Source organism: Meriones unguiculatus, chromosome 5 (assembly GCF_030254825.1).
Source record: "Meriones unguiculatus strain TT.TT164.6M chromosome 5, Bangor_MerUng_6.1, whole genome shotgun sequence".
NCBI classification, from domain to species: Eukaryota; Metazoa; Chordata; class Mammalia; order Rodentia; family Muridae; genus Meriones; species Meriones unguiculatus.
Window position 1 is genome coordinate 119,316,157 of NC_083353.1, and position 26,613 is coordinate 119,342,769.

Here is a 26,613-nt window from a genome sequence, read left to right on the forward strand (position 1 = left end):
CTGAGAAAGTCAATTGACTTCCAATCTGGCACTTTCCCACCAGCAATGGAGGAGGGTCCTCCTTTCTCCACAACCTCTCCAGCATGTGTTGTCATTTGAGTTTTTTATTTTAGCCATTTTGATGGGTGTAAGGTGAAATCCTCACTTAGAGAGACAAATGGGATGAGCATTGGATGTAGGAGAAAACAAGGAACAGGACAGGAGCCTACTGCAGAGGGTCTCTGAAAGACTCTACCTAGCAGTGTATCAAAGCAGATACTAAGACTCATAACAAAACCTTTGGCAGAGTGCAGGGAATCATATGAAAGAAGGAGGAGGTAGTATGACATGGAAAGGATAGGAGCTCCACAAGGACCAAATATATCTGGACATAGGGGTCTTTTCTGAGACTACCACTCCACCAAGGACCATGTATGGATATAACCTAGAACCTCTGCTCAGATGTATCCCATGGTAGCTCATTAACCAATTGGCTTTTCCACAGTAAGGGGAACAGGGACCATTTCTGACATGAACTCAATGGCAGACTCTTTGACCTCCCCACCCCCCAAGGGAGGAGCAGTCCTGCTAGGCAACAGAGGAGGACTTTGCAGCCAGTCCCGAAGATACTTGATAACACAGAATCACATTAAAGGGGAGGAAGTCCTCCCCAAGCAGTGGCCTTGGAAAGGGGCAGGGAGGAGATGAGGGAGGGAGGGTGGGATTTGGAGGGAATGAGGGAGTGGGATACAGAGTTAATAAAATGTAACTAATAATTAAAATAAAAAAATAAAATAATCTTAATAAATATCTTTAAACTCCTTATTCAAACCCCTTCTCTCTGTATCTCTATCTCTATTTCTCTATCTTCTGTAGTATATCTGAATTTTCTCTTTGTATTTATTAGCTGCTCAAACTAGGAAACATTTTTGTACTTAAATAAACTAGTATCTAACGTGATTATGAGTTTGATTGACTGCTAATTTGCATCTCTGAATTTCCTAAAGAGTTTGAAATCACAGCTTTCAAAATGACTGGAACCTAACATTACATTTTTAATAATTACATAGATGAAATACCTTAGTATGTCATAACAAAAATATATTAAATTTGTATTAAAATGCAAAAATCCATACTGAGGTAAATTTTTTTGGCTTATTAATTCTTTTTGCTCTAAAAGTACATCCAATAATCTATCATTTTTCTTATTGTTTCTATAACCAACCACCTTAAAATGACAATAATCATTCATCACCCATAGAATGAACAAAATCCATCCACCCCAACTTCTTGGGAATGTAGTATAGTTCTCTCAAATGTGCTTCCTGCTGATTTGGGGTGTCATTTTTTTTGGAGGACCCAAGAAATTTGGGATATTATCCAATCTTAAGAAAGCTAGCTGTAATACTTGTTGTCCATAATCTGGATGCTGAGAAACTTTAGGGATTAAGTAAGGTCCTGACTGGGATAGTCTGGGATGCTGAATGATCTAGATGTCCATTTTGAAACTGTCCCTGGATGTATGCTTTTGAGGAAACAGTTATTGAGGCTATTTGTGAGGTAGGAACATAGAAGATTCTTGTCATGTCTCATTGTGTGTGTCTGTCCAGATGCTCTGAAACATATAAACTTTCAAAGGTATTATCCACTTCTTCGTTAATATATATGTGAACTGTGCACCAAGCACAGTTCAATTAAAGAGGAGTCTCTGCTCTCTGATAAAGTAACGAAGGCATAAGTCTTTCTTTATACGTTAATTTGGACTATATAAACAAACTGTAATATACATTTTATAGATGTCATTTAAAAGAATGGCATGATAAGTTCTGATGATTTTGTAGCTGAAAATTTATTGGTCAATTGCAGTTGAAGGACTTTCACTGTGGAATTCTGCCTCTTTCCCCAATAGTGGGCATTTTCAACTTCTCTCTCTCTAGTCAATCTTTGTTTCAACAGATTGTCACTTGGCTGACAGACTCTTGGTAGTCAGCCTCGGGGGTAGGAAGGGGCCAAATGAGGGAATAGACCTTGGTGGCTAGATTTAGGGATACAATCTAAAAGTTTTTAGCAAGGCAGAGGGAATGGGGGAGAAGGGCAAGGCCTGCCAGAACTATGCTTGCTGAGTTCATGCTGTCCAGAGTCCCTTCAACCACACCTGGCTAAAGATTTCCAAGATTCCTCAGCATATGGTAAGGTTTGTTCTGTGTTCTGTGTACTTTGTTCTGTGTTCCTAGTCTACCAAAATTATGAGCTCATATTTAAAAATGTGGAAATAAATGTAAAAATCTATTATGTTGTAGGGACCAGCCGAGTAAAGAGTGGAACGCTTGTGCCTGGTACCTGACATATGGGCAAATGAGAAGTTCCCTTCTCTTCCCTCATTTCTCTTGCTGAAAGAGGCCGTGAGAGAGAACTTTCCTCATTTCTCTTGCTGAAAGAGGCCATGAGAGAGTACTGGTGTTCCCAGCTTATTGTCATCCCTGGAATTCCAGGTTCAAGAAGACCCAGAAAGAAGGGCAACAATCAGAAGTTGCATGGGATTACTTTATTAATGTAGTGAAGATACAGTTCTGATCCTGCTGAGCCCGTGGGAGAGCTTGTAAGGAAGACATCTTCTTCTTACTCACTTTCTGCAAAACAAACAAACAATGAAGGCGTGTTACAGAGAGGACTTGACATGTCAAACATACATAACATATCATGAAAAAAATCATGATGAGATCTGTGTATCTGAATGAACTCGCATGAGTCTAAGCAAGGAGGCAGTGGACCTCAGGGAAAACAAACAAACAAACAAAAACGAGTGTTCTTGAGAGAAGAATACAAAACATGCAATGATTGTGAAATAGAAAAATTTGGAGGGGATATTCCTCTAAATAATTTTCTCTCATAGATAAATCATTTAATGTTTAATGAAAATATTTGAAATTGAGTCCAAGACTATGTCAGTTCTACATGCTTAGGTTAGCTGGTTGTAAACTCTGAGAAACAAAGAAGCCCCCCACATCCCACCAGGGGACACAAGGGAGTCATACCTGTCACTGAATTCTAGGTTACTGAGGACCCCATCCCAGAGGGGGTGGTCCCTATGGTCTGTCCCATTGGGAAGATTGTGGTGTACCTTGCTGGTTTCCAGGCTGAGGGGGTCTGTTAGGCTGTCCTCCCTGTGGTGGTGGGCCTTGCTGATTTCCAGGCTGAGGGGGTCTGTTGGGCTGTCCTCCCTGTGGTGGTGGGCCTTGCTGGTTTCCAGGCTGAGGGCGTCTGTTGGGCTGTCCTCCCTGTGGTGGTGGGCCTTGCTGGTTTCCAGGCTGAGGTGGTCTGTTAGGCTGTCCTCCCTGTGGTGGTGGGCCTTGCTGGTTTCCAGGCTGAGGGGGTCTGTTGGGCTGTCCTCCCTGTGGTGGTGGGCCTTGCTGGTTTCCAGGCTGAGGGGGTCTGTTGGGCTGTCCTCCCTGCTGTGGTGGTGGGCCTTGCTGGTTTCCAGGCTGAGGTGGTCTGTTAGGCTGTCCTCCCTGTGGTGGTGGGCCTTGCTGGTTTCCAGGGAAAGGGGGTCTGTTGGGCTGTCCTCCCTGTGGTGGGCCTTGCTGGTTTCCAGGCTGAGGGGGTCTGTTGGGCTGTCCTCCCTGGGGTGGTGGTCCTTGCTGGTTTCCAGGCTGAGGGGGTCTGTTGGGCTGTCCTCCCTGCTGTGGTGGTGGTCCTTGGTGGTTTCCAGGCTGAGGGGGTCTGTTAGGTCCCTGGCCTCCCTGTGGTGGTGGGCCTTGCTGGTTTCCAGGCTGAGGGGGTCTGTTAGGTCCCTGGCCTCCCTGCTGTGGTGGGCCTTGCTGGTTTCCAGGCTGAGGGGGTCTGTTAGGTCCCTGGCCTCCCTGTGGTGGTGGGCCTTGCTGGTTTCCAGGCTGAGGGGGTCTGTTAGGCTGGCCTCCCTGCTGTGGTGGTGGGCCTTGCTGGTTTCCAGATGGAGGGGGTTGACCTTGGTGCTGATTTCCTCCATGTGGTGGTTCTTGAGGAGGAGCAACACCTTGATTTCCATTACCAGAAGGTCTTTGTGGGTATCCTGGAGGAGGTGGTCTCTGATTGAAGATCTGGTTTAGGTTCTGAAATTCTAAGTGATTAAAGCAAACAATAAATGAGCTTGGTAAGAGCTGATGTTGTTCTCCTTCATCTCAATGACATTTTCACACAGTTTCTTTTCCATAAGCCTCCTATTTAATAGCAACCTTCCTTATGTCTTCTTTCTTTATGAAGAGCTCTTTTTAAGCCATGGACTTTAGATGACGTGAAACTACACACAATATATAAACTACACAAAATATTCAGAAGCAGTTTCCTCAGATAAAAGTAAAACAAAGACATTAACTCACACGCGGCGGTTCTGTTTCAATTATATTTTGGAAAACAATGGGCTTTTTGTGAATCCAAGTCAAGGCACTAAGTTCCATGTTAAACCTAAAACAGCTAGCTTGGAATCCTGGAATCAGGTTGAGGAATATTAGCAGGGGTAAGAAAAGTCCAAAAGTTACAGTCCACACACTATTTACTGAATAAATTCTGTAAAGGGTATAAGCTAAGGGCCCAGTACATTATATGAGTACTGAGGCACAGAGAAAAGAGACACTAACATATCTGTGCACTTTTCTTTGCTGACATCAAATGCTGCAACAGAGGAAACATGGAGTAAAGGAAAAGATGGAGGAGCTTTTGGTACTAGAGAAGAGTCATAATGAAGACACTGCATCTAAGTTTCAGGTCCTAACAAACACTCCTGTGTGGTAGAAAAGGTAAAGTGCCCCTATTTTCAGTGAAGCCACACCTCTGTCTCCTTCAAGTTCTTGTCCTCCCCAATAATGGTCATTTGTGTCTAGGCTGGAGAATGTTTCTGTGAACCTTTCTGAAACTTACATTCAGTAATTACTAAAAGTAAAAGTGAGAGTAATGTATTGTAGAATTAAAACAACAACAACTAAAATGTTCTCCTTACTAAAAGCCAGAAAGGGAGAGTGATAGAAGACGTGTTGGTATTTGCCTGATATTGGTGTGGAAGTTTGCTCACAAATGGGAAATGAAGCAAAGGATAGACCCAGAGTGGGTTCACCAAAGCAGCAAGCATCCTATAGGAAGCAAGGGATTTCAGCCACAGTATGTCACCCCCTAACTGAATTGGAAGTGTTAGCCACTGTCTGTGAACTGATCAGATAGCAGAAATTTGTAGCCTCCATGGTGGCTGTTATGTGGCATGTCAACCACTAACTCGCAACATAAAATTCCCTTTTGGTCCTCCTGATTTTTCTAGAATCATATTGCTTATACTGATAAGTCATCTATCTGTGGGTCTATCTATTGATATCAATAATTTAAAATATCCATCTGTTGTCCTTATTTAGTAAATTCTGATCCTCTACTTCTATGTCCTCTCAAAAGAAAAGAAGTAAGGATAATCATTTGGATAAAACATTAAACACACTCCGATAACACATTGGAACATTATAGGAAGGTGGATAAAACTGAAAATTGAAAAGATGTTTCAGCTTCTCTGGGCAAAAGTTTCAATTTCATTATTTTCTTGGCTATTCTCTCTGTCATCTTCCCTTAATACACTGTACACCAAGACTACTGCCATACACACGCTCTTCTAACTGCTGCAGCCTCTCCTTTTCGTCAACACTCCCCGGCCTCATTTACCCCTCATCTCCTGTCCTCCTCCCTGCCGTGTCTGCCTCCTAGGCAGTTTTGTCTCCTGTTCTTCACGTGGAGTCACAGCACCCACACCCATATTCTCATACCTTCACCTGGTCCCTGAGCAGAACTCAGGGCCAGCAAGACCACTGTGAGCAGGACCACCAGCATCTTGGCGGAGGCTCTAGACTTTCTCCCAAGCCTGTGGTAGAAGAAGCAGGGCAGCTAGCTGCCTTTATAAGGAGGAGCAGAAGAATGGCACCTTTGAATTCCATACCACGTTATTTCCTACTTAAAAAACCAGGAAATCTTGCATGCCTGACACTACACTGGGACTTTTGCCCAGCAGGATGAGGGAGGGCAGAGGTGCCGGCATCCCTTTCTAAATGGTACAACAAATGATTAGAGTAAATTTGAAAGAAATCACATGCAAGAGAATAGTCCAGAATGAAGGTGAAAGACTATCATGATATGATTTCATCCTATTTGCCTAGAGTATTTGTAAATCACTGTGGATTAGGAGCAGGAGTAGTATGCACACAGGTGTTTATATTGTCAGCAGCGATCAATAGATGATCGGAAATGGTCAAGTCTTTCATGAGTATTATGGCTTAAACTCTAGCACTTATATGTGTCCCTATATGTGTTATGGTTAGTTAAGACTGATGGTGTTGAGACCATTCATTTACAAATTTGAATGTGTTATGACACCATACTTGGAATCCCTAGCTGGCTAGGCCTCAGCAAGACTGCCCAGCATTCTCTTGATCTAACTCAGTTACAGGAATGTTGACTAGTACAAACAGATGACTGAAAACATCACTAAAGTCCAAGAAGTGGCCACACAACCCACATGGGATTTATAGGTATCTGTAAACTCTTGGTGAGTCATCTTACCATTTTACATTTCTAAGACACATAGACAACCCTATTTTACAAAATGTTCAATTCAAATTGCTTAAAACTTCAATCACAGAGTTGAATATAACCATCTGCTTATTGCCCCCCCCCCATGGTCGACTGCATAATACAGTTATCTTTTTTAGAGTCAGTAATAGGATAAGTCCTTGGGAAGATGGTCACCATAGTTTCTATGGACTTTTCTGATTGCACTTCATCTCAAGATTCTTTTTTTGAAGACACTTTCTATATATTTCACTATGAGTCTGTCTTCTATTTTTATATTTTATCTTATTCTTGGACAGTTTTTCACGCATTTGAAGAGAACTCTTTTAGTTTTTTCTTCAAATTAAGCATGTACAAAATGTGTGCCAGTTAAGCATCTATATTACTTTTCATTATTTATGTCTCATGTTTCTGAAGTTTTTTATTTTCTTTTTTATTTTTTACAATTTATTCATTATATATCTTGATTATAGCCTCCTCACTCAACTCTTCTCAATCCCCCCTCCCTTCTTCTTCCCACCTCCCATTTCTTCTCTTAATCCACTGAACTGAGGGGTTCTCCTCCCCCTGCCATCTGCCTCCAGCTTGTCAAGTCTCATCAGGACCACCTGGATCCCCTTGCTCTGGCACCTGGCAAGGATGCATCACCAGCCTGGAAGTGATCATAGAACAGGCAGCAGAGTTCATGAAAGAGGCAGCCCCTGCTCCCCTTAGTTGGGAACCTACATGGAGACTGAGCTGCTACATCTGAGCAGGGGTCTAGGTCCTCTTCATCCATGGTTTTTGTTTGGTGGATCAGTCTCTGCAGGACCTTCTGGTCTCAGAATTTTTAGCTTTGATGGTCTTCTTTAGGAGCTCCTGTCTCCTTTGTTTTCTTCTATACCCCCACTTTTTCTATTAGAGTCCCTATGCTCTGCCCAAATTTTGGCTGTGAGTCTCAGCAACTGCCTCCATCCCCTTTTGGGTGGAGTCTTTCAGAGGACCCTCTAAAGTAAGCTCCCCTCCTGTTCTCTGTCTTCCACTGCATCTGGTGTTTATCCTGTTTGCCACTCTGAATGAGATTTCAGCATCCTCCCTAGGGTGTGTAGCTTCTTAAGTCTGTAGATTTTAGTATGGTTATCTTATATTATATGGCTAACATCCACTTCTAAATGAGTACAAACCATGCATGTTTTCCTGTTTCTGGGTTTCCTCACTCAGGATAATCTTTTCTACTTCCATTCATTTGCCTGCAAATTTCATGATTTCCTTGTTTTTAATTGCTGAGTAGTATGTCATTGTGTAAGTATGCCTCAATTTCTGTATCCATTCCTTCATTGAGGTGCATTAAGGTTGTTTCCAGATTCTGGCTTTTACAAATAAATCTGATCTGTTTTGTTTCAATATATGCTAAGAAGATGCTCTATTTCCCATAGATTTTCTTTTATCCCTAATATTTCCTACTTCCTTTTAATCATGCCCTTATTTTTATATCTAGAAGTGTCTTTCACATCCTTTTCTTCAAATACTTAGGTTGTGACCATCTTTCAACCCAGCATTTCTACTGAATTTAGGGGTGTGTTCCTTAAATTTAGTATAGGGCTTGTGGTCTTTGAGGTCTGTTTAAGTGGAGGGAAGGCAGAGAGTGCCATGCAACAGATGAACTTAATTTGTGGCTCTATTTGCATTGTAGGTCCCTGGATTCTGTGCCATGCATGTGAATGTCAATCTGGCCTTTTACACCTTATTTGAGAGGATCAGGTGGAAAAGTTCTCTCATAAATGGAGTATGAATGTAAGATACTCTACATACATCCCTACAGGATGGCCAGCGCCAAGGTTACATATCTCATTATTATACTGGAACTTTCTCCTCCAGGGACTTTATTTGCAGTGGACCAATCTTCCTTGATTATGCTAAAAGCGAAGCTGTTTCCCCCATTTTCATTTGATTTATGGGAAACAGGAGTTTCTTACACCTGACAGATCTCTCCATCAGCATAGCATATTGTGTAACAGTATCCTGTATCCATAGAGATGTCACAGCAAGGGAGCCTGAAGATAAGTTGTCCTGTCCAGATGGTCACAGAAATGAACAGTTGAGGCCTTTGCAGTGTCCTAGCACTGAGTGTTGACAGTCTTGGTTAGAATTCAACCTTGCCCTTGACTTGTTGAATCCTGGAACACAGCACTTGATTCTTTCAAATATCACTCAGCTCAGGACATTTTCCTGACCTTCTCAGTGTCATCAATGTGTGAAAGATATTAGTACATCATGAAAGAAAAATATCACCTGTGAGCTCATCAGACTCTCAGAGACAGAAAGTACAGAAGAGCTGAGGGTGGGCTTAATGCCTTCAGCAGGACTGTAGCAGCCTAGTGTTCACCAATCTTGACTGAACTCATAGCAGTTGTGGTTACCTGCAAGAGACTTGGATAAGATCAATCCAGTCTGAGTGGATGGCGGAAGGTTCACAGTGTTCCCTCCTTAGCTGAGTGTGTTTTGCCCCTTGGTGGTTGCTAAGGGAGGGAACTTCAGTTTTCTTTGCAGGTGTTGATGCTGGTAACTTACCTCTTCTCCAGTGCATGGCCTCACACCCACTAGAATATAGGCAACAGCAATTAGACTTTTTTGGAATTAAAAAAAAAAAAAGAATGTGAGGACATGATGTTGGGAAAGGGAAATGTTGAGGATCTGTAGAGAACTATAAGAAGCGATTCAATATGAATATGATCAAAAGATATTAATACATGCATGAAGGTCTCAAAAAGTAAGTAAAAATATTATATATTAAACATTATCTTCCCAAATTTATGCCCCAAATTCTTTTATACAATTTCTCTTATTTGCTCCATTTCAGACAGACCTCTCCAATAGAGCCTGTTTTAATCTTTCTGTTCTCTCTTTACATTTGAACATAAATACAAACAAAAACCAAAACAAACAAAACAAAAAACCTTTTAAAATTATGAGCCTCTTAAGAGAGAGAACTCCTTATTTCTCTTCATGGGCTGTTTCTTTTTCTTCTTCCCATTCAGTATCATGTTTACCTGTATAATTTCTCTTCTGCAGATTTTATTTTCCTTTACTTCTGAATATATTTCCATTGTGTATATGCATCACATTTTCATTATTCATTCAGTAGCTGATGGACACCTAATGTCTTCCCTAATGTTGTTCTGTTTCCTAGCTATTGTGAAGATGGCAGTAATGAACTTGGGTGTGTGTCTCTATCATACTTTAGAAAGTCTTTCAGGTCAATGTCCAACAGTATTTTATCTTATTTTTATGGGAAAGCTACTTTTAGTTTCAGCAGGAATCCCCGCACTGATGTCCTGAATTTAATCACCTTGGCCACAGCTGGAGCCTCCAAACACAGCTTCTACCTGAGATATTGGACCTTATTGATTCTACCGGATCACCATGAGTAACAAGACACATTGTGTTCCGTACTACCTTTCAGTCTTTTTTCCCCAATGATCTTTGTTTTCTGAATTTCCAAAATTGACATCACTTCAGGATACTCATTCTTTTTGAATTACTGTCACTAACAAATCCATGTGAATCCATTTTCAGGGTGTATGACAATATAATCATTTGCAGAACACTTACTCGTTGCCTCTTAAGTCTCTTTGTGAGGGCAGAGTCTTCTGCCAAGCTTTATAACACACTTATTGCCTACCTTATCTACTATCATTATTTAAGTTGCAACAGAGAACCTTTCGATGGAAAGCACAGCACTATATGGCTTGCAACCCACTAACATCTTCCCTGTTCTCAAGATAACATGTATGCATCATACCTTTGTCTCTCCACAGTCAGGTGCTACTCTGACTCTGGGAGACATTTTAACCCTCGGATTGTCTCAGGAAACAGTCTTTGTTAACTTTACAAGCTCTGCTTTGCCTCAATATCTAAAGTGATGTTTACTAGGAAAACCAAAAAACAAAAAGTGATGATGTGGACAAACCTGACATTTCAGTCAGTGAACTGCAGGAGATCATTCTGACCTAGGAGAAAGATTAGAATTATACCATCCCAATAATAAACATAATATAATATAGTCAAATAATAATTTGAGGATATGATTAGGAAATGTATATTCATATTTTAATAATTGAATTGTTTTGGCATCTTTGTCAAAGATCAGGTGTCTGTAAGTGTGTGGGTTTATTTATGGGTCCTCTGTTCGGTTCCATTGATCCACCATTCTGTTTCTATGCCAGTACCATGCAGTTTTTAAAACTGTTGCTCTATAGTACAGCTTAAGATCAGGGATGGAGATACCTCCAGAAGATCTTTTATTGTAGAGGTTTGTTTTAGCAATTCTGGGTTTCTTGTTATTCCATATGAAGTTGAGAATTTTTCTTTCCAGGTCTGTAAAGAATTGTGTTGGTAATTTGATGGGCATTGCATTGAATCTGTAGATTGCTTTTGGTAAGATGGCCATTTTTAATAATTAAACTTCACTTTGAATTTTTGTATAATTTTTGTCTATTCCTTCCTAGCCTTTGTCCTTAAAATTTTACTTGATACATATTCCCCAGTAATAACATATAATCTTTATCAATATATTTTTACCACATATCTGTATACCATATATTTATATATGGTAAGAACTATAAATGATGATATATATTTGTACATATATTTAATATATACATATATAAAATATATTTATGCACACATGCATATATATATACAAATATACATGTATATGTCAAATATATATGAACAAAATTTATACTGGCATGTATTATATATATATACACACACACACACACACACACACACATAGAACCAATCCTCACAACAAAGCTTTCATAAAGGTAGCCAATAATATAGGAAGCTGTATGGCTCAGGATGTACATACTTTCTACTGTTATATGCTAATTATTTGTTTAATAGCTGTGATTTGATAGTTAAGAAGGTGAAAGACTATACAATACAGAGACTAACTAATGTATTTATAATGACAAATGGTGGACAAGATTTGTTTTTAAAATCACTACGGTAGAGAGGGAAATAGAAAGGAACTAAATAAAGAAAGATAGACAGAGAGAGAGAGATACTGACACAGAGAGAGAGATGAATTGGGCGTGTGAGGGAAATGTGATTATTTAGACACTATGGTATAAAATTTAGATCTAGTGATGAATTACTTGGCGAAACTTACTGGATTTTTGGAGAGAGATACCATCAGCATTATGTCTTGAATGCAACACGCTGACAGTTTTAAAGGGAACTGATGAAGCTCATGTTTGAAAGTAAGACTAGTTTAATTCCTACTTGGAAACTGGCATAATCTACAGAGATTGCTAAAACAGAGAGAAAAACCTTGATCATAAGGTCTGCTGCTGTGGACATTACTGAAGGAGGCACATAGGTGCACATCGTAAAAATGGTTAACTAGGCACCCCTGGAAGTACAATGTGATACAAAATTACTCCTAAATCTTGTACAATATGAGAAAGTGGATGTCATTAACAAAGAATGTTTTAAGAGGTATGAAGGCTACGTTTTCTTTTTCCTCATTCATTTAGTTCCTATGTTGAACTTATAATGTCAAAACCTCAGAATAGGACTATTGTCAGAAGTACCATTATTTTTAGAGATCATTTAATAAAAATAAAGCCTTTGTTTTACCCTTGTTGATAGAATACCCTTGTATCCTAATTTTTTTTGTTTGTTTGTTTTTTCCGTTTGAACTTTTTTCAAAATATAGAACTATTTGGGCCAATGTAATACATTAATTTTGTAAATATAAAATTTTATCAGCTACTAAAGCATTTGTAAAACCCACACATTATACTTCAGTCTTATTGTACACCTATGAGAAAATAGTAGTTTTTAAATTAAAAAAGATAAAAAAGACGGTTTCAATATAGAAACGGAGATCTGTTTATAAAGAGACTATCTGGTTGTTGGTGTTCTGTTGGGGAAGTTGTCTCCTATACCAATGCTTTCAAGATTATTTCCCAATATTTCATTTTTTAGATTTAGTGATTTTATTTTTATGTTGAGGTCTTTGTTCCTCTTGGACTCAAGTTTTGTTCAGAGAGATAAATATGGATCTATTTGCATTCTTCTGCATACAGATATCCAGTTAGGCCAGCACGATTTGTTGAAAATGCTTTCCTTTTTACATTGTGTGGTTTTGGCTTCTTAAGTGACCATAGGTTTGTGGGTTTATTTCTGGGTCTTCAATTAGATTCCTTTGAGCAGCCAGTTCATTTTTATGCCAATACCATGCAGTTTGTATTACTATAGCTTTGTAGTACAACTTGAATTCATGGATGGTTATCCCTCCAGAAGTTCTTTTAATGTTCAGGATTGTTTTAGCTACTCTGGGATTTTTTTTTTTCTTGTATGATACTGAAAATTTCTCTTTCAAGATCTGTAAAGAATTATGTTAGAATTTGATGGAAATTGTTGTGAATCTGTAGATTGCTTTTGGTAAGATGGTTTTTGTTTTTTTTAAAAGACATGCTCAACATTCTTAGTCATCAAGAAAATAAAATTCAAAACAACTCTGAGATTATATCTTACTCCTGTCTGAATGGCTAAGATCAAACACTCAAGTGATAGCACATGCTGGAGAGGATGTGGAATAAGGGGAACACTCTTTTATTGATGGTGGGAGTTCAAACTTGTACAACCAATGTGGAAATCAATCTGGTGCTTTCTCAGAAAATGGGAATAGCTCTACCTCAAGACCCAGCTATACCACTCCTTGGCAAATATCCAAAAGATGCTCCACCACACAACAAGGACATTTGCTATGTTCATAGCAGCTTTATTTATAATGGACAGAAACTGGAAACAACCAAGATATCCCTCAACTGAAAGATGGATTTTAAGGAATGTGACACATTTACACAATGAAATACTACTCATTTATTAAAAACAAGGAAAACATGAATTTGCAGGCACATGGGTGGAAATATAGAAATAGAAAATATCATCTTGAATGAGGTAACCCAGACTCGGAGAGATAGATATGATATGAACTTACTTATAAGTGGATATTAGCCATATAGTACAGGATAACCATACTACAGTCCACAAAGCCAAAGAAGCTAAGTAACAAAGCGGGCCCAAGGGAGGATGGTCAAATCCCAGTCAGAAGGGAAATAGAATAGACTTTGGAAGTGGATGAAGAGAAGGAACTGGGTGAGAGAACATGTGTCAGGGGGTGGGGAAAGGGTGGAGATCAGATGTGGGGAAAACAGGAGTGATAGATGAAAGGGCTGGGAGAGAGAAGGGAAACTGAGAAGGGATATTTCTGGAGACCTGTGACAGGGTAGGCTCTTGGGAGGATCTAGGGATGACTCTAGCTGAGACTCCTAGCAGTGGGGAACATGGAGACTGAAGTGGCCACCTCCTAGCCAGGCAGGACTTATAGTATAGGAGGGGGACACCAACACACCCACAAAACTTTTGACCCAAATTTTACCCTGCCTACAAGATGTGCAGAGATAAAAATAAAATGCAGCAGAGATTGAGGGAATGGTCAAGGCAATGAGTGGGCCAACTTGAGCCCCACCCCATGGGAGAGAGCCAACCTCTGACACTATTAATGATACTCTGCTATGCTTGCAGATAGGAGCCTAGTGTAACTGTCCTCCAAGAGTCTCCACCCAACAGTGGATTGAAACAGATGTTGAGACCTACAGCCAAACATTAGATAGAGATATGGAACATTAGAGGAGGCTGGTGGAAGAGCATGTGTGGGTGGGGGGTGGGGTGGTGAGTGGTAGAAGGAGATGAGGGAGATAAGAACTCCTCAAGAAGACCAACAGAATCAACTAAACTAGGCCCATGGGGTCTTACAGAGACTGAAGTACTAAACAAGGAGCTTGCATGGACTGGACCTAGGACCCCATCACATATGAACCTGATGGGCAGCCTGGTCTTCATGTGGGTCTCCTAGCAAGTGAAGCAGGGGTGTGGTCTCTGACATAGACCCTGTTGCCTTCTTTTGCATCACTTTCCCCTAGCTGGGCTGCCTTGTCTGGCCTCAGTGGACAAGGATGTACATAGTACTGATGAGACTTGATGTTCTTGTGCCAGGGTGTGTTGGTATGAGGGAGGACTCTCCTTTTCTGAGGAGAAAGAGAGCGGATAGAGGAGAAGAAGGTGGGAGGGAAGGACCAGGAGAGACTGCCATCAGGATGTAAAGTAAAAAAAAAAAAATCAATTAAAAAAAAACCTGTTTCTAAATGTTCCTCATAAAAATTAGTGTCAAGACTCAAGGCGGACTGCTTGTAAATGGATGTTATGTGGTTTCACCAGTACTGAGGTGACAGAGGATGCATTTCTCTCTGTAGTGTAACTAGGAAATAAATGGAAACACTAGGCTAAAGTCCCAAGATGGGTTAATGACACAGTAGAGAAGATTGTAGTGGGCCATTGCCTTACACCAATAAAGCAATACCAGTGTTAAGGTACTGAGGAAAAAAAAACTGGTGAGAAGTTAATTTTCCTGAGACAAATATAACCTGGAGGCAAAAACAAGTTGCGTTCACACACACAATTGTTGATGGAGGCATATGTGTCAGAAATGCAAAATAATCCCTGTTTCTACATATGTATGAATCCTTCTCCAGATTCAGACATATGTAGATACCATGAATTCCTCAACTGAAGAATGTTTGCTGCGTTGCTAGTGTTTTCACATACATAGCTTTTTGCTCTGGTGAATGCTCTTCAGTAACTCAAAGACCATATAAGCCTAGTGAAATATGAGACAAACAACATGTGTGCAGAACTACAAAAACATATTTTAGTATGTTTATCCTATATTATATGTCTAGTATCCACTTATGACTGAGTATATACCCTGTCAGTCTTTCTGCTTCTGGGATAGCTCACTCAGGATGATCTTTTCCAGTTCCCATGATTTACCTGCAAATTTCATGATATCCTTTTTTTTTTTTTTTTTTTTTTTATCGCTGAGTAATATTCCATTGTGTAGATGTACCACAATTTCTGTATGCATTCCTGAACTGAGGGGCATCTGGGCTGTTTCCAACTTCTGGCTATTATAAATAAGGCTGCTACAAACATGGTTGAGCAAATGTCCTTGTTGTATACCTAGTGACTTTTGGATATATGCCTAGCAGTGGTATAGCTGGATCTTGAGGAGGTACTATTCCTAACTGTCTGAAAAAGCGCCAGATTGATTTCCAGAGTGTTTGTACAAGTTTCTAAAAGATGTACACTTAAGGAAGCTAATCAGGAATGAGGATTCTGGCTAAGATGCTCAATCCCCATTCAGAAAGGCAAAGAGGATGGACATCGGAGGAGGGAGAAAACAGGGAACAGGACAGGAGCCTACCACAGAGGGCCTCTGAAAGGCTCTACCCTGCCGGGTATCAAGGCACATGTTGAGACTCAAAGCCAAACTTTGGGCAGAGTACAGGGAATCTTAAAAAAAAAAAAAAAAAAAAGTGGGATACAGTAAGACCTGGAGAGGACAGGAGCTCCACAAGGACAGCAACAGATCCTAAAAGTCTGGGCACAGGGGTGTTTTCTGAAATCGATACTCCAGCCAAGGACCACCCATGGAGATGGCCTGGAACCCCTGCACGGAGATAGCCTATGGCAGTTCAGTAGCCAAGTGGCCTCCATAGTAACTGGGACAGGGACTATCTCTGCTATCTCTGACATGAACTGATTGGTCTATTTTTTTTATCACCTCCCCCAGAGTGGGGGAAGCAGCCTTCCCAGGCCACAGAAGAAGACAATGCAGCCACTCCTGATGAGACCTGATAGACTAGGATCAGAGGGAAGGGGAGGAAGACCTCCCTTTTCAGTGGACTGGGAGAGGGACATGGGCGGTGAAGAGGGAGGATGGCATTGGGAGGGGAGGAAGGGACGAGGTACAGGGGGAATAGAAAGTGATTAAACTGTAATTAATAAAATTAAAATAAAAAGAATCACAAAACCAGTGATTTTTGCACTTTGGAGTCTACGGGAAGGTGATAGAATTATCGGAAGCCCCAGCTGCTTAACGTCTGTGCAGTCAGCCACCCTTTCCTTAAGAGTCAGACCAGTTGCTGCTCCTGAAACTGCCTTCTTTAGTACTGCTGCATGTATCTTCCCTAGATGGGTTTGTGTGCGCTTGTGTGTGTGCGTGTGTGTGAGCACATGTGTTTCAATCATGGCTGGGGGCATCTGTAACAATGGACATGACTGGTCGATCAATTTCACAGGAATATTTCTGGTCACTCAGCGTCTCTTGACCTCCTCAAGACCATGAAAACTGTTCATTCCTCTCTTCTCTCCTGGGTCTGCTCTGCTTCCAGCCCAGAAGACCTTGGTCCTCAGGATTAGTTTTCCCTTCTCTGACCTGCTGGTGGCAGGATAGGCAGACTGATCAGTGGGAGGATTCATAGCCTGCTAGTTCAGTAAAAGGCTGAAAATCCTGTTTCCAGGTGGAAGAGTTTTAAACACACAGCTCTTCTAATATGGGCCGATCCCGAGGGAAATGTGTGAGGACTAGAGCTTGTTTCTCACAAGCCAGCTTGTCTTTTTTATTTTATTTCCCCTTGCTTGTTCCTGGCATGGCCTCAGGATGGTAAAGACACAGTGCAGCAACATTCTATTAAATACCTTCATGGTTTTAGACTCAGGCAGGCGGCCATAGAACTGGGGTACATTGTAGCAACACAGCTGCCTCAGATCATTCTGTCTGTCAGTTGGAGGCAGATTTTTCCACTGCCACAGAACCTCCAGGTGTCAGTAGTTCATGTGGCTCTGCCACAGCTTTGCCAGTTCAAATATTATCTTCCACTCTTTTGACAGGAGGTGATAAAATTTGAGCCATATGATATTATTCACTCCCTGTTCAGACCTAGGTTTTACAAATGGGAGCTCCTGCTCAAAGGAGACCTCAAGAACAGGTTCCCCGCCCCTTGTAAAAGAAACTTTCATGAGAGCTTAAATAGATAAAATCAATGCGTTTGTTAGCTGAATCTTTTTCTTTGTGGATGCAATTAAAGAGATACTCTGCCTCCATCACAGTTACTAGGGATCTGTTCATTTTGTCTTTTGTCATGTGTTCCAATTGGGAGAGAAGTAACAGCAGGGTTAAAGCTCAGGCAGGATCCACCAGACTGATGATTACATGCTAGGCATTGGTAGGCTCTAGGACCGGGGAATGGAAGAACAGTTGGGGAGACCCTAGCCACTGCATTTATAGGAGTCTCCCCACTTTACAGGCACAGTAGACATGAAGTTTCTCTGGTTTTTTGGCCCTGAGGCAGAATGCAGGCTTCATCACTGCACTCCCTTGGCTTAGGAGATTAGAGCCTCTAATGGCAATAGCCAAGGTCTTTCTGGCAGCTGTGTAAGGGTCTTGGTTACCGCATGGGGTGAGAAATGGAGATAAGACTGACTTGTATTCTTATAAAGAAAGAAGAGGCAGAAATGAAGTAAAATCAATACTTGCCTTGTAAATTCTCAAATATGTTAAAATGATAAATTTAACAATAAAAACAGAGATCATGTGTGCTCACAGGAAAACACTACTGAAGGATGTGCACACAGAAACCTCTATTGTGGCTACTGGTTGGAATTCGTGAAGAAGTGGCTGATCCAGTTTCTACCTTTTTGTTGTGCTCAAAGTCTCCAAACCTGATTTTTCTGCTACTCTGAACTGTAAATATTAGGGCGGTCATACTGAACCAATATGAGGACCACAGGTTTCAGTGTATAGAAATCAAGAACTACTAGGTGGATGCCAGGTATTGGATCCATATTATAAGACAAGTGGATGTCTAAGGACTTCATTGCACATAATTTACCTTGGAGCTTGGTACTGTTTTAATCCTGGCTTCACAGAGTCCCTTTTAAGTGATGTTGTTTGTTCTTAGGTCTTCTGTCACCTCTGCTCATGGAGGCTATTTTTCTTTTGTGATGCACTCACTAACCTCTTTCACACTTTGTTGACACTGAAGAAGGTCAGGAAAAGGGCACTAGCTAGGTGATATTTAGTACAATTAGCCTGGGGAAAGGATGACTTTTCCCTAAGATGTCACTTCTGGACCTACCCCCAGGTGGGCATGGTCCTCACTGCTGCCTCGTGTATCTTACATGAAGATTAACCATAAGTCACAATGTGGGTGACTCATGTCCTGTTACTCTGCCCATGCAGGGTCTGCAGAATCAGAGACAGTTATGGTAATAAACTAAGGGGCCTTCTAGGACCAAGGAACTATACCCTACATCAAATGAAGCCAAATGACAAAGCTTATTAGATTTCCGTATAGCCAGGCAGAGTTCCCAAATCTTAATCTATCTCTTTCTAAGGCCACTGGGGAAAATCCCTACTGAGAAAACTTTCCTGTAGTTTTGCATATAACAGGTATTTATATGTGGAGGAGGGCACATTTATCCACGAAAAGGAGACTGCTGTGGATTTCCACTACAACGGCTTGTCCCAACTTTATTCCCTTGACAAAACAACTCAGAAATTGAAATGAATTTTGCACCCAAATAAACAATGACAGAAGATTGATACAAGGCTGATGTGACAAGAACAGCTGCCTAGGTTAACAAACTTCTGTTTTAAATGAAGGTGAGTTGCCTATTATCACATACAACAGCTGTCTGGAGATGTAATGGCATCTTGTTACCAAATTTTAAATAAAAAATAGAGCAAGAGCAAAATACTGAAGAATAGAAGAGATTATGATTTGGAGTGTTATGGAAATTAATCCTGTAATGTATAAAAATTCTAGTTTCACAGTAAGAAACAACAGAAGGAAAATGGTGAACAATTTATAATAGCAACAGTCTGGATTAAGACAGATGTTACAAAGGAATTCATTATCATGTAGTAAAAACAAAAATGTTCTACATTGAGGACCGCTCTAAGGAAGCAGTCTAGGATCAGACTACAAGTGAGAGCATGTGTAATATGATTAAAAAATTAAAGGAGTATCAAACTGCCTTATACTAATGCATAGTTGTGACTGACAGTGAGTAAAAACATCTCCTAAATGGGATAGGTTAGGAGCCCAATTTCCTGAAACATTCTGGGAAGATATTTAGCTGGGAAAATCTGAGACATGAAATAGCATGGGTTTGACAAGGAATTTTGTCTTTGTTTTGCAGTGTTGAACAAAACCTGTTGAACAAAACAGCATTTTTTTAGAGTAGTTTTGTTAACAGGAATAGAATATTTTAGAGCTTGAGATGCCTTAGTGAGTAAAGTGCTTGCCTTGTGAGCATAAGAACACAAGTTCCGATCCTTTAGAATCCCCCTGAGTGTGAAAACACAAAATCTGATCCATCTGAACCCACGTAAAAAGCCAGGTGACAGCACACAGTGCTAAAACACGAGCAATGCTGGGATGGAAGATGGAGAGAGTTGGCTCTCTGGAGAACTGCTAGCCAAACAGCTTCCCAACTTGGCAGTTTCAGGATAATGAGATGGTCAGTCCCAAATAAAAGGTGGAAGGATGCATCTGAGAACCTACAGCCAAAGTTGTCTTCTGACCACCACATGCTTTACTATTTGCATGTAAACAAATGCACAGCACACACACACACACACACACACAGAGAGAGAGAGAGAGAGAGAGAGAGAGAGAGAGAGAGAGAGAAGAGTAGAACACTTTTGGTAATCCAAAGCACCAAATATTCCACATTTGGAAATAAGAAATTTTGGGCCATCTTTCTGGTCCTGAGTAGGTTAAAGTTGACAGAATTGAATCTTACTCAAACAAAAGTGAGCTCTATAATCAAGAAAATCTTAACTAAATACCACATCCATAATCACAGTATGATTGATGGTCTGTGGGTAAAAATGAGACCTGAAGATATGAAGCATCTTCATTTTGTAGAAATATCAGTGGGTACAAACATAAGCACACATATAAACTGCACACCACATACAGTGAAATTCACATAATAGCAAAATTCTAATATCAGGAATGATGGCATGGTTATGCTTCAACTCTTTGCCCAAGTCTCACTGCCAATGTCTCATGCATTGTCACCTGGCATGAGTCTCAAAGAGGAACCAAGGATGCAGTGTATCCTGTTTTGTCAGATCTGAGGTCACCAGCATGAGGATCAAAGGCACTATTCTTTCGCTCTGTCTTATAAAGGTAGCTATCACAATGCATGCAGCACAGACTCGGAAGAAACGCCAGAGCCTTCCTCAAGATGCTGGTGATCCTGCTGACCGCAGCGCTGCTCACCCTGAGCTCTGCTCAGCGCTTCAATGAAGGTAAGAACACATGGTTATTGGTTCATTGAATCTGCTTGTGGGTAAGAGAACACATGGCACTACTGGTTTTTGCAGAGAGATGTGAGGATTAGCAGAAAAGGAGGACTGTAGAATCAGGAGCAAGGTAGGACATTTGCATCCTCATTCTACATCAAGGAGTTGGGTGCTGCCATGTGCAATTAAAATGTGATTAAATGCTTAAACAGAATGATGACAAGGTGATGCTAGATTTCTAGAATCATCTCTTTATGTTGTGAAGTTTCAAACATAGGAAGGCTGGCAGCAGGAAGTCTAGCTGTGAAGATATTGTAATGATGTAATCATCGGATAATAGACATCTTACTTTAGTGAATGTAGAACAGAAGAAAGTTAGGATGTAGGATCACTATCTGGGTAAGATAGTCAAATAATTAATTTGAAAAATCCTATCCCTTTGCTATGCTCTTGTCCATGGAGCATGGAGACAATGCTGGAAATTTTATTGTCTAGGACTTCAAATGCTAGTTCCAAGCATTAAGATGCAACGTCTGATATTATCAATATATAAATTAAGATAAAATTATAAATTAATATATAAATTAATTATAAATTAATTTATAAATTATAAATTAATGTATAAATTAATGATACATAATTGTAATATATAAATTAATTACAATATAATGTATAATAATATATAATAAATTATATACAATGCATAAATAATATAGAATATAATTAATTATAATATATTATGATTATAATATATTAAAATTAATTATAAATTAATATACAAATTAAGAGAAAAAAGACTAGGTGTGAGTGATTATGAGCGTGATTGACAAATTTGTAGACAGTACTATAGGAAAGCATTGAGTAGTTAATAAACAATAAGAGGGTGTTTTATCACTAAGCTTATTGTCTCTTGTAATGTAACAATATAGAACATAAGACTTCATATCAGAGCCCTCATCACAGATCACCTGTTGCAGGTTTCCCCCAAGGACCTCCTCCCAACCAAGGTTACCGTCCTCAGCAAGGCCCACTCCAGCAAGGAGGCCAGCAACAGAACCGACCCCCTCAGCCTGGAAACCAACAAGGCCCACCACCACAGGGAGGCCAACAGCCTAACAGACCCCCTCAGCCTGGAAACCAGCAAGGCCCACCACCACAGGGAGGCCAGCCCAACAGACCCCCTCAGCCTGGAAACCAGCAAGGCCCACCACCACAGGGAGGCCAGGGACCTAATAGACCCCCTCAGCCTGGAAACCAGCAAGGCCCACCACCACAGGGAGGCCAGCCCAACAGACGCCCTCAGCCTGGAAACCAGCAAGGCCCACCACCACAGGGAGGACAGCCTAACAGACCCCCTCAGCCTGGAAACCAGCACGGCCCACCACCACAGGGAGGACAGCCCAACAGACCCCCTCAGCCTGGAAACCAGCAAGGACCACCACCACAGGGAGGCCAGCCCAACAGACGCCCTCAGCCTGGAAACCAGCAAGGCCCACCACCACAGGGAGGACAGCCTAACAGACCCCCTCAGCCTGGAAACCAGCAAGGCCCACCACCACAGGGAGGACAGCCCAACAGACCCCCTCAGCCTGGAAACCAGCAAGGACCACCACCACAGGGAGGCCAGCCCAACAGACGCCCTCAGCCTGGAAACCAGCAAGGCCCACCACCACAGGGAGGCCAGCCCAACAGACGCCCTCAGCCTGGAAACCAGCAAGGCCCACCACCACAGGGAGGACAGCCCAACAGACCCCCTCAGCCTGGAAACCAGCAAGGCCCACCACCACAGGGAGGACAGCCCAACAGACGCCCTCAGCCTGGAAACCAGCAAGGCCCACCACCACAGGGAGGACAGCCTAATAGACCCCCTCAGCCTGGAAACCAGCAAGGCCCACCACCACAGGGAGGACAGCCCAACAGACCCCCTCAGCCTGGAAACCAGCAAGGCCCACCACTACAGGGAGGACAGCCTAACAGACCACCTCAGCCTGGAAACCAGCAAGGACCACCACCACCTTTTCAAGGAGGCAGACCACAGGGACCTTTCCAGGGCCAGCGCCCTTAATAATCAAGGATACACTATCAGGTAGGATTTGAGTTTATTCTTCCTGAAACATCATAACTTCTATAGTTTTGCAAAAACCAGTAGGTACTTACTCAACTTTACACACATTGATATTACATATTTTGGGGTCTCATTACCACTTGGACATTCTCTGGTACTGTATTTATGTTTTGTATATGCCTCAAAGTATTGTGAGTACGAGGGAAAATGACTACCCATGCTTTTCAACATGATTACTGGTTGGTTGTTCAAGAAGAGCAAGGGTCTCCCTAAGTTCTAGAGCCTCCTTGCTGAGCCCAGAAGCCCCAACCTTAATAGTTCCACCTGCTCTCTGGTAAAAGAGACCTCAGTGCAGTACTGTTGAATGTTATCTGCGTTTTTAGAATGTGTTTACCTTAGTCTATGCCCCCAAATAAGGAAAAAAAAAACAAAGTCCTATCAGAAAGCAAGGCATCAAGTTGAATCTTAAAAAACAGGTTATCCTTCCTCACTACACTATCAACTGCTACTAATTGTTTCAACAGTCTATTAGAAATACACACACACACACACACACACACAAGGCTATTTTCTATCATTGTCGTGTCTATACATTACACTTATTAAAATTTACTAATTAAAATTTTATTTTAAAACATTCCCAATATTTCATAGGGACACTCTATTTGAGTTGGTTGTTTTGATGTTTTGGTTCTTGCAGTAGTGAACCATTATGTGGCTCTGCTGTCATTGATTCGCTATTTGCTTGTCAGTGGACATTCAAGTTGGTCTGTGTTTTAATAGTATAGGAGATGTCTCGGTAATCATATTTCTAAACATGTCTTAAAGTTTGTAGTGACTTTTTGAGCCCGATAGACAGGGTTTGTAAAGTACGCCAATCTGGCTTAAGTCTTGCAGTGTGGCCAAGTATACTCCTGGTCCTCTTCCTTCCACTCCCCAAGTATTGTAATTATAGGCATATGTCATCAACACCAGTTTATGATTGAAAGTTTTCATGCTAAAGCTATATAACCAATAAAATATGTTTTCTTTATTTTATCAGCCACAATTCAGAGTATGTTATGTGTTAGATGGTGGGAAAGAATGAACAGAGAGGACCAAAATGGGGAGGGGAAAAAAGAAAGACAAAGAGACATAGACTTCTATATAAGTATTATTTACAGAGCCCAGAAAAGGAGGGGAAACTTCATTTTGCTATACTTTTTATATAACTTTCTTTTGCGTTTTTTCTTTCAGATGATGAGTAAGAAGATAATGGACTTGCCAGATTGTGAAATTGGGACAATGTGGCTGTAATTTATCTTCATAGTACCAATAAAATCACAAGCATACAATATCTGACTCCTCTTGTATCTATGGGTGTGATTTAGGCTGGAATTTGGCTACCTTAGACACAATTTATGAGTACTCAGGACCCTATATCAAGTAGTCTTCTACCTTTCTATCTTCCCATGTTTACAAACCAGCTGCAAGATTAAAAAATTCATTGTACCTATGATTATCTTTTAAGAGAAATACAGTGTGTATATACATATATATCATAAATCTTCATCTGATATTCTTGTACTTTTAGAAAAACAAAAAATACAGAATAATTGTGAAGTAATTTTAAAACAGACAATTTTGATATTTTCAAAATAATTGTTTACATTTTCTTTGGTTATCAATTTTTTTTTTACACATCACTTTTCTGTTATTTCCACTTCTTTTTCACATAATGTTGTCTTCCAAAGTACATCCAGCATTTTTATTAATCCCACACAGATTCCATAAAGTAGGCAATATTATAGATTTTAAAGGATAAAAATATTTGAAGTCCTTCAGAAATGATTTTGTAGACCAGGCTGGCTTTGAACTCACAATGATCTCCCTGCCTCTGCTTTCCTGAGGGCTGGGATTACAGGCTCACACCACTATGCCTGGCTAAAGCCTACATTTTCTTTCTTTTTTCTTGTCCTGACTCCCAGTGCAGTTGAAAGTAAATACCTCTGATAATACTATAATGTGTCAGATCAGGTTCTTAAGAATCATACAACTTCTGGAAAACCCACTATTGCCTTATATTCCCCTAATTCACGGATGTTTAAAGAGCATTTTCTTTTTTACTCCAGCAAATCTGACATCACAGTTAACATAATTAATCAATGTTTTTAAACATGGAAATTCCTGAGATATTCTAAGAGCCTTACAGCATTTTTCCAATACTAAACTGAGTACAACAACACTTAATTAGAACTTCATTTTAGGAAGATGTTGAAGTAATCAGAAGGTTAAAAACATGCTGGGTCGTGGTTTTGAAGATGGTTAAGCACAGTTGTTGCTCTTGCAGAGGATAGAGGTTTGGCTCCGAGCACCCACCTAGCAGCACACAAATCCCTGTACTTCACATCCAGGGAATCCGATGTCCTTTTCTGGCCTCTGCAGACACTGCCTGCTGGTGAGACTCTTACACACTTTATGTAAACACTTCTATGCATAAAATTAAAAAAACATTAAAACATGTGAGTTTCAAAAATCATAGCTCACCGTGACTCAATACTCAAGTTACAAAATATTAAGGGCAAAAGCATGATGATATAAACTGTTAAACTCTCTAGGTATGCCAGTTTTGAGAAGTTTTACTCATACACCTAAACATTCAATTCTCTCTTTCTCTCTCTCTCTCTTTTTTTTTATCATGCTAGCATTCTGTTACAGTCCCACCACTCATTGAAATAACCTGTCCTTAAAAAATAAAAGAAAGGTAAAAAAACAAAACAAAACAAAACAAAACAAAAAAAAAAAACCTTACTTTATTAACATGACTGGTTTTCTTATATTTATTTAGGTTTTTTTTTTTTCTTGTATTTTGCTGCTCTGAACTGTGGAACAATTTTATCCAGCAGAAAATCTTGCGTAGTTTTTCTTCTCATAACAAATATTTAACAGCTTCCCTTTCTTAAAAGATAATTTTTTTTTTCACATGCAGATTTTTTTCTTACTTTTCCTACTTTTAGCTTCCATGTTTATCTACTTAATTTTATTTTGTGCAAGATGTGCTGACACATAGAGAAAAATTCAGCGTGGCACAGAACTTATTTATTTTAGTGCATTGGAAAGTCTTTGGGTTCTGTGGTGGTAAAAGTAAGAGGTCTCTACAGGCTCATATGCTTTGTCATTAGGGAGTGCTGGTACTTGAAAGGGAATAGGTGGAGTGGCTTGACTGGGAGGAAGTGTGTCAGTGGGGGTGGGCTTTGGGGTTTCAGATTCCCAAGCTAAGCCTCCTGGCTGTCCCCATGCTGCTGCCTGCTGACCTTCTTCTTCTTTAAAAAAAAAAAAAAAAAAAAAAAAAAAAAAAAAAAAAAACCTTTAATGCCTTTTTATTTTGCCTTTAATTTTGCTTTTAAAATTTAATTTAAATATTTATTTATCACAATTCATTCACCCTGCAGCCCCCTCCCTCATTTCTCCCCAGTCACACCCACCATCTCCCCATGCCTTTTCTCTCCATCTGACCCCAGGCCACCAGGTCTCATCAAGGCTGGCCTCATCATCTTCCTCCTTGGTCTGGCAAGGCTGCACCACCCCAGGGGGTGTTAATTCTTTCACTAGCCTAGTCTTCCAAACCATCAGAGACCTGAGAAGGATAAATTATAATCTAAATGGCCTGCATATTAATCAAAATGACAGAGACTAGTCCATAGTCCACCAATAGACAGTTGTCCCAGTCTCCTGTGGACTTCATGGTACGGTGTGCAGAGGCAGTCTGGGCTGGGGCCCAAAAGATGAGAGACTTTTTCTG

General features: G+C 40.6%; 2 protein-coding genes across 2 annotated transcripts; one reads left to right on the forward strand and one right to left on the reverse strand.

The window, feature by feature from the left end:
* Positions 1–3,065: 3,065 nt before the first annotated feature.
* Positions 3,066–5,817, reverse strand: LOC110542903 (basic salivary proline-rich protein 2). Its single transcript, XM_060383421.1, has 2 exons — positions 5,754–5,817; positions 3,066–4,075 (listed from the first exon to the last, which is right to left on the reverse strand). Exons 1-2 carry the CDS (start codon positions 5,815–5,817, stop codon positions 3,066–3,068), a joined length of 1,074 nt encoding a protein of 357 aa, XP_060239404.1.
* A 14,850-nt stretch (positions 5,818–20,667) lies between these two features.
* Positions 20,668–22,832, forward strand: LOC132654165 (basic salivary proline-rich protein 1-like). The gene is made up of 2 exons (XM_060383422.1): positions 20,668–20,773; positions 21,697–22,832. The coding sequence occupies exons 1-2, from the start codon at positions 20,668–20,670 to the stop codon at positions 22,830–22,832; spliced, it is 1,242 nt and encodes a 413-aa protein (XP_060239405.1).
* Positions 22,833–26,613: the final 3,781 nt, after the last annotated feature.